We start from the raw sequence: 8,884 nt of genomic DNA on the forward strand, positions 1-8,884 counted from the left end.
CTAGACTAAAAATACTAATTCCATTGGCAAACTATCCCATTTACTTACTCAAGTTAATGGTAAGTACACTTAATTTAAGGCATTTTTTTCTCATTTTTAGATGGTTTTTTGCAGTGCAGATACTGGCCTTTGTAATAATAAGATAATTTAGAAATACAAGAATTTGAAAAATCTTATTTCAAGTGCAAGATATCTTAAAAAACTTAAATCTTATTTATCTGCACAGCTATGGAGCAAATACACTTTTAAGACGTTTTTACTGATTTTATCATTTTAAAGTAAAAAGAAAAAAAACAACCCTTCTTTGTTTTTGTTGTCTACAGCAGCCTCTGCTTCAGCTGCACATCTGTCTCTGTCTCAGCAGAAATGGCCAATATAGACACATAAAACCGTTTCCTAGGAACGGCTGTCAGTGAAAATAAAAAGCTTAAGTTTAAAGAAAGGCCTGCTGCAGTTCAGGGTAATTTAAACTAAATGAGATGCTCTGTTTTCTAGATTTGCAGCTCAGAAAGCCTGGTGGAGAGCTTCATTGGATTAATAGAAGACATGGACCCAGGTGCCATTTCTGAAACCATTTTAGCCGTTCTTCCACATCTTCAAACAGGTGTGTGAACGCATCACTGATTCACTTCTAACAACAAGAAAACACTTTAAGGTTTTTTTTCTAGCATGAAAGGTCCTGGTAAAATAAAGATGTCAAAGTGGATTCAGTTTGTGAAAGAAGGTTTGGTTTATCTCCATTAAAAACATGGTGTCTAGCGCCCCCTGCAGCACACACTGAAATAATGTTAAAGAAATTTCTGTTTAAATCCATTCTGCATAGCATCATTTAATAAATGGAAATCTTTTTTTTTTTTTTCAGTTCTCTTTCAGCTGGAGGAGAACCGAGCGGCCTGTTTGGGTTTGACTCTATCAGCCCTTCAGCAGCAGCTGTCCAGGCTGCCTGTTCCCTTCACCCTGCAGCAGGAGGAGGCTGATGAGCACGGCCTGTGCCACTGCTGCATCGCCCTGGCAATGTTTGCCAAGGCTTTTATAGACGACCTGAAGAGGAAGGAGGAAAACTGTCATCCCACTGCTGAAGAAGAAGCTATGAAGGCTGAAATCCTGAAGTTGTAGGTTTATGATTCACTCTCTTGTTGCTTAAAACACCACAATAGCAGCTTTAATGATGCATCTGGAAGAGTCTGATGTAAAGAGTTAGATTTTTCAGCTCTTTAAATCATTATTTATGGCGATGAACTTAGTATTTCAGTTTCAATAAAAAAAAAACATGCAATATTGCAAAAAGTATTTAAAATGTATACCTTAGTGATGATAGTACCAAAATAAGTTTTTGTTTTTTCAAACAGCTGCATGAGGAGCTTAAAGGAACCTTTACTTGAAGCTGAACTGAACCAAAATAAAAAATCTACTTTGTGGCTCTTTGCAGCAGAGATAATGGTAATAATAAAACTAGATCATATAAATCACACTTTTTTTAGGGGTTTCTCTTGTATATTTGTTCATGTTTTATAATTTGCATTTCAGGTCAGCCTACCTGCGATCAAAGAACCTATTCCAGGACTTCTGCTCTTCAGTTCTCTGAAAAAATTCCCCATGATTGATACCAGCCTGTCCAAGGAGTCACTGGCATGTCTGGCCTATCTGCTGTTTGTCCAGCTCATAACCATCGACATGTTTCCAGCTGTGTTCAGGTGAGACTCGGACCGTCATTGTGAAGGTTTTCCCACCTCTTAATAGAGTAAAAAAAAAAAAATTAACTCTTGCATTTGTTTCAGTCCTGTATTTATTCTTCAGTGCAACATGGATCACATCAACCAGCTCCTCAGCAGGTAGGCTATCAGTTAAATGAAAAGCTCATTATTAATTTTGAAAATGCAATAAAAAATGTTAATTAAATTTCTATTTTTGGCAGCAAAAAGGAATCCCATTTGCTGAAAGGACTGGTATGAACACCCATTATCCTAGATGGAAAAAATGACAGGAGACTCTATAGAAATGGAGGCAGAACACTTTAATTGTTTTTCATAATTTGTCTTAGGCATTGTTTTCCAAAAGTTTGGAGAAAGTGGAAGACGACAGCCTTCCTGTAGGTCTGCTAGACCTGAAAAGCTTCTATAATGCACCGCAGGTAAGACACAAGAAAGACCAACAACAGAAAACTGCTTTAAAAGAGATTGAAATAGTTTATGATCAATGCCTCTGATGTGGTTTTTCCTTAAGATGATATAATACAAAAAAAGTAATTTTTTGGTGGATTTTAATACGGATAAAAAGCTAAATTATAGAAAGCATTCATTATATTTCACCGTCTATTAAAGTTCCTTTTAAAAGTCCTTCAAAGAACGGCTTTAATATAGGTAAAACAAGTCGCTTAGTTTGTTTTTTTTCACGATTTGTTTTTGGTTTACAGCCCTTTAAACACAGATAAACATATTTAAAGGTATATAGTCATGTTTTATGTCTCTGCCAAAAAGGAAAAAATCCAGTTAATTCTGATCAAATAAGGCTATAAACTCTAATCCTCCCTCCTCATAGTGTTTTGATCGTCTATTTTGAGCCTAAATAGAACCTCAGCACCAGGTGCAGTGAGCTGAAATTAACACATGTGGCGCCATCTACTGGCAGTACTGCTGAACTGCTAGAAAGCCAGATGGTGACCATTGATGGAGCTACTAAATAAGTCCCGACTGAGCTATAATCCTGCCTGAAAACCAGCAGCTTGGAGGATAGGGGTTAAAAGCAGCGCTAACACCAGCAGCACTATCAACCAAGACATGTTCTCACATTTCTATCAACTTCGTTCACAGTGACATCAGCATCTTTGCCAGGGTCCGTTTCAATAAAGCAGGTTTAACACTCAGATTCAAATCTGAAACTCTGAATTGATCTAGCCTAAAGACGGGAACTCTGGGTTTTTGGTTCCAGAACAGCTGCTATGAATCCGTTCAAACAACTCTGAGTACGGTAGGTCCACTCAGAGTTTAGCAGCTGCATAACAAGTATGAAAAGACATTATCAGTGGAGCCCCGATTCATTTCAATTCAATTATACTTTTAATAATTTACCATGACAACAGGAAACAGGAAGAGCCAATTTCATCCCACTGGATCTAGAGATTTTAATGAAAAAATGAAATAAATTAATGTAGAGTGTTTTAATAGAGAAAAGGCGCTACAGCAGCAAAGAAGAGGAAGGTGGTGAAGGAGAAGAGTGTTTCTCTAATTAATGGAGACGTTTATATGAAGTGGTCTATGGCAGGCCATTTTCACATTTATTAAAAGCACTCTCGGTCCTTCCATTTGTAGATCACTAAAATAGGATTCTTCCTGATCTAAATCACTTTCCTAGTCGGAACTGAAATAATATAGTTTCTAAATAAAATTTTTGCAGCCGAAACTGAATATTAGAAGTTAAAAAAAATAAAACAAAAACTAATTCTAGTTGTAAGGATTAGGTTTTATATATCTAGAAACATTTACACATTTTAACCGGCAGTTTTGACATTTATCAGCTTGACTGATATGTATTTTATGATATCTGAAATACATTTTTTCATAGTCAATATACTGTAATACAAATGAGCAGTACAAAAGGAATATATATAATTAATTTCTAGACATCCAGAATGTTTATTCTAGATGTGGAGAATGTCATTTTGTTTGTAATGGTCATTTTGACAAGGAAAAAAGTTTTTCAGATATCAGAAATACATATTCAGTTATATTAATACGTTTCAAAACGGCTTGCCATAGACTGTTAACCACAATAACATTATGGGTCCAACTACACTCACCAGCCACTTTATTAGGTACACCTGTCCAACTGCTCGTTAACACTTAATTTCTAAGCAGCCAATCACTTGGCGGCAACTCAGTGCATTTAGGCATGTAGACATGGTCAAGACAATCTCCTGCAGTTCAAACCGAGCATCAGTATGGGGAAGAAAGGTGATTTGAGTGACTTTGAACGTGGCATGATTGTTGGTGCCAGAAGGGCTGGTCTGAGTATTTCAGAAACTGCTGATCTACTGGGATTTTCACGCACAACCATCTCTAGGGTTTACAGAGAATGGTCCGAAAAAGAAAAAACATCCAGTGAGCGGCAGTTCTGTGGGCGGAAATGCCTTGTTGATGCCAGAGGTCAGAGGAGAATGGCCAGACTGGTTGGAGCTGATAGAAGGGCAACAGTGACTCAAATAACCACCCGTTACAACCAAGGTGGGCAGAAGAGCATCTCTGAACGCACAGTACGTGGAACTTTGAGGCAGATGGGCTACAGCAGCAGAAGACCACACCGGGTGCCACTCCTTTCAGCTAAGAACAGGAAACTGAGGCTACAATTTGCACAAGCTCATGGAAATTGGACAATAGAAGATTGGAAAAACGTTGCCTGGTCTGATGAGTCTCGATTTCTGCTGCGACATTCGGATGGTAGGGTCAGAATTTGGCGTCTACAACATGAAAGCATGGATCCATCCTGCCTTGTATCAACGGTTCAGGCTGGTGGTGGTGGTGTCATGGTGTGGGGAATATTTTCTTGGCACTCTTTGGGCCCCTTGGTACCAATTGAGCATCGTTGCAACACCACAGCCTACCTGAGTATTGTTGCTGACCATGTCCATCCCTTTATGACCACAATGTACCCAACTTCTGATGGCTACTTTCAGCAGGATAATGCGCCATGTCATAAAGCTGGAATCATCTCAGACTGGTTTCTTGAACATGACAATGAGTTCACTGTACTCAAATGGCCTCCACAGTCACCAGATCTCAATCCAATAGAGCATCTTTGGGATGTGGTGGAACGGGAGATTCGCATCATGGATGTGCAGCCGACAAATCTGCGGCAACTGTGTGATGCCATCATGTCAATATGGACCAAACTCCCTGAGGAATGCTTCCAGCACCTTGTTGAATCTATGCCACCAAGAATTGAGGCAGTTCAGAAGGAAAAAGGGGGTCCAACCCGTTACTAGCATGGGGTACCTAATAAAGTGGCTGGTGAGTGTAGTTTACTGCTATATTGGTAGTAAATCAATGTAATCTATTTAGGTGTAATCACCTGGAATCAGTTTTTCCTTGCTAAAAAACAAGTTTTCTTCTTCAGGACTTGGTTCTGATGCTGTAATTGATACAATCATCAACATTTACATCAGGAAAAAAATGAAGAGATCATTTTAAAAATGCCTTTTGTATTTAAACCTGTAATCTCTGTTTGATGTTAGCATAGCTTAGATCAGTGGTTGAGCTCAGGATCTGCTGGGAGTTTTATAGATAATTATTATCAGTCATTATAATGTGATCCCTGAGGTGCATGAAGGGACAAAATGTATCATAAAATAAATAAATGTACCATATAATTTAGTTATAGTAAGTTATAAAATACATAATTGATTAGATAAAAGTATAATTAAATGATAAATAATACATTTAGAATGAATAAGTAATTAAATGTCTGTTAGAAAAATAAACGTATTTAAAAATTATTTACTTCACTGTAAAGAGAAAAAAATAATTATCTGTATTTTTAGGAGGGGGGGGGACTTTTATTTTTGGACTGATAAGTTTGGGAAACCCTGGATTAGATCAGCTGAAACATTTTAACAGGACAGAAAAGACTAAAATACTTTTTAAAGGACCGTTTCTTCACTTTTCTGGTGTTTGTCTCGTTTAAATTAGGGAAAAATATTTAAGGAAACAAAAAAATGTTTTCAGTGATCTAAATAATCTGTTCTGAAATGTGTAGAACCTGCGACGAGTTCTCACTGACTGCCCCTTTCAACATCTGGTAAGTAGTTCATGACGTGATAAATGAAAATCTGATCTGAGATCGTGTGAAAATAATTTAGTAATTTTATTTTTGTTTCTTCAGAGAGAATCAGGACTGAAAATATTCCAGCTTTTCATAAACAAACTCGACGTTGAAGCAAAGCATAAATTCTTCAGGTCAGAATTTAGGCGATTATTAAACCTAGATGAGAATTTAGCTTTTGTTTACCAATAAATGCATATTTCAGATATTTACCAACAGACCTGGTTTTTAAACCTGTTTGTTTTTATATTTGATGCTTAATCTGAATAAACACCATTGATCATCGCTCCCCTCCTTTGCAGGTGCATGTTAAAGACAAGCCACCATGCAGGCGTTGAAGGCTACATAGTGAAAAACATCAGGAATCAGGTCCATCTGTCTATAAAGGTGAGAATAAAGAACCTTTTTGGCATCTTAACAAAGCTGTTGTATTTTTATGAAAGAGAAAAACTCAGAAAACACACCTACATTATCTTCAATTGATCATCTAAACATACAATTAAAGGACCATTTCTGATCAAAGTTGAGATAAAGAGTCTCTTTTAGCAGCTGATCTGCACAGTGACCGCAGCCGTTCATTTCTCTAGCTAATTTCTAAGTCATGGAAATGTGGGTTCAGGTCTGCAGGCAGGTGGATTCACTCCAGGACCTTTATGGAGCCACTTTGGGGTCTTTGTTCTGCTGAAGTCTCAGCCAAGTTCCATCTGAAATGCTCTCACTAATGCAACCAGGTTTGGGATTAAAATCTCACCATCAGTGTCCCTGTTCATTTTCCCCTTAACACGGATCTGTCATTCAGCCCCAAAACATGATGCTTCCACCCCTGTGCTTCACAGTAGCAATAATTCAATTAAATTCAATTTATTTATATAGCACCAATTCACAAAACGTCATCTCAAGGCACTTTACAGTTCACCAGATAATACAGTTTTCTATCTAAGGATTGCTTGAAACAACAGTGGAGAGGAAAAACTCCCTTTTAACAGGAAGAAACCTCCAGCAGAACCAGGCTCAGTGTGAGCGGCCATCTGCTGAGGCCGACTGGGGTTCAAGGAGACAGAAGCAGAGATACAAAAAGTTAACTGTAAAAGGCGGCCCCGTCCAGGAAACACACAGCCAGGCAGACAAGCTCCGAGCCAGCTCCCATGTCAGAGGATGAAGAGAGCACATCCAGGTAGTCACAGTCAGAGAAACAGGACTACACTGGAAAACAAGCCGATCTCCAACATCTAGAAACAAAGGTGTTGATGGCAGCAGCACAGCTGATATTTCTTTCCAGGATGACGTCACACCCAAACAGGAACAGACCAGATGAAGCTACTATGAGAAAAAGCAGAGAGAGCAGAACGTTAGAGATTGAACTAACAGATTCTAGAGAGAATGAAGCAGAATGATGAAATAGGGGTCCCTGTGTCCTCCAGGTAGTGTTCAGCGTTCTTTTTCCTCCAAATATGAGTTAAAATTGTGCTAAAAAGTTCTATTTTGGTTTCATCTGACCACCTGATGTTCGGCCAATGCTGTTAGAGATCATCCATATGCTTCAGGCAGACGTGGACATGTTCGGTCCAAAGCAGGGGGACACGGCTGGTCCTGCAGGATGCGAATCCCTCTGGGTATATTGATGGCAGGCTTTGTTTCTTTGGTCCCGGCTCTCTGCAGCTCATTCATCACGTTCCTCCATCATGATCAGCAGGATCACTGCATCACTTTGGGAAATATTTTCTTCTAAATAGTCCCTCTGAAGTATTTTGGCTGATAAATCTGGATTGGTGACACATCGTATCCAGGCTGAGTACATCTGGATTATTAATCTGCTCCTGAGAAGATTCTCAATAAAGGTTGGAAAATCTGCCAGTGCAGGAAGAAAACTGAAATTCTGAAATAATTTCTCAAATCTCCTGTCCTCCTTCACTGGCAGATTAATTCAATGATTTTAAGTAGAATCTTTTCAGATGAAGATTAATAATCTAGCTGAGTATATCAATCTCAGAGGTCAGATTAAGCAACAATCCAGATCTTTTATGGAATCAAATCAGTTCCCTCCTTTGAAGACGACTTTTCTGCAGAAGCAGAAATGTTTGCAGCATATTGGAGAAAGAAATCCCTCATTATAAATAAAACTGATTTTTCCTGCAGAGGTCAGTTAGTTTATAATCCTAAATACATTCAATAAAAGAAAAATGATCCTTGGGGTTCACTGGTTCTTTTTTGCTAATTTTTAACCCAGTTAAAGGTTTAATCTGCCCAACCTCTCTGTGTCTGATGTTAGCTTTGAGCTAATAGCTCTGTATGTGTTACTCCTCTGCAGGCTGACGCCAACAGGTGGTTCCTGGGAGCAGAGCTGCTCCCGCTGCTTGATCTGGTGCTCAGTTTACCACAGGGAGCAGAGACGGATCTGCTCGCCAACATGGACAGGTGAGTGATACGCTCCGTTTTCTTTTCGCTGCTCAACCCCAAACACATCCGATAATCACCATCAGAAGAGGAGATCAGACTCAAACAGCAAAGTCTGTTTATGCACCAATAACTTTTATTTTCGCAAACTGACAACCAACGTTTAAATAGTTTTGAAATTTTTAGCGGTTTTTATTTTTATTTAGTTTTGAATCCTGATTTTTAATTCTAATTTAGTTAAAATAAATTTTTAGTATTTGTTAACTGGTTTATTTTAGGTTTTATTTTTTGAAAATGCTTAGTTTCACTATAGTACAGTTTTAGTCTTTCATTTTATATGAATAAAATAAATAAATAAATAATAGAAACAAAATTCCAGATTAAGACAGACTGCTGCAGCAACAAACAGATAACCTGACTGCTGTGCTGCCATCTGCTGGCGAAATGCGGTACAGTGAAGAACCAGAAATCAAACCTCATATTAATAAGGTTAAATAATAATTGGATTGTATTAATCTCACACAGGAGAATTTTACCTCTGCATTTAACCCGTCCCCTTGGGGAGCAGAGGGCTTCCATTGTGTGGCGCCTGAGAAGCAGTGTGGGGTTAACCTCTTACACCCTCAGGGGGTATAAATAAATTTCTGCCTGACAAAAACACACAAAAGTAAATCAC

General features: G+C 38.3%; 1 protein-coding gene across 1 annotated transcript in view; it reads left to right on the forward strand.

The window, feature by feature from the left end:
* The window catches only part of LOC107091532 (glomulin-like), a 20,746-nt gene that overhangs the window by 9,140 nt on the left and 2,722 nt on the right, over positions 1-8,884 (forward strand). Inside the window, exons 3-13 of the mRNA XM_015385513.1 lie at positions 496-604; positions 863-1,112; positions 1,350-1,440; positions 1,528-1,694; positions 1,779-1,832; positions 1,916-1,946; positions 2,042-2,131; positions 5,749-5,790; positions 5,875-5,948; positions 6,117-6,201; positions 8,123-8,229. Of these exons, the coding sequence (XP_015240999.1) occupies positions 496-604; positions 863-1,112; positions 1,350-1,440; positions 1,528-1,694; positions 1,779-1,832; positions 1,916-1,946; positions 2,042-2,131; positions 5,749-5,790; positions 5,875-5,948; positions 6,117-6,201; positions 8,123-8,229 (1,100 nt within the window). The remainder of the gene's footprint in view (positions 1-495; positions 605-862; positions 1,113-1,349; positions 1,441-1,527; positions 1,695-1,778; positions 1,833-1,915; positions 1,947-2,041; positions 2,132-5,748; positions 5,791-5,874; positions 5,949-6,116; positions 6,202-8,122; positions 8,230-8,884) is intronic.

This window comes from Cyprinodon variegatus, unplaced genomic scaffold (genome assembly GCF_000732505.1).
Source record: "Cyprinodon variegatus isolate N-32 unplaced genomic scaffold, C_variegatus-1.0 Scaffold342, whole genome shotgun sequence".
Taxonomy (NCBI): domain Eukaryota; kingdom Metazoa; phylum Chordata; class Actinopteri; order Cyprinodontiformes; family Cyprinodontidae; genus Cyprinodon; species Cyprinodon variegatus.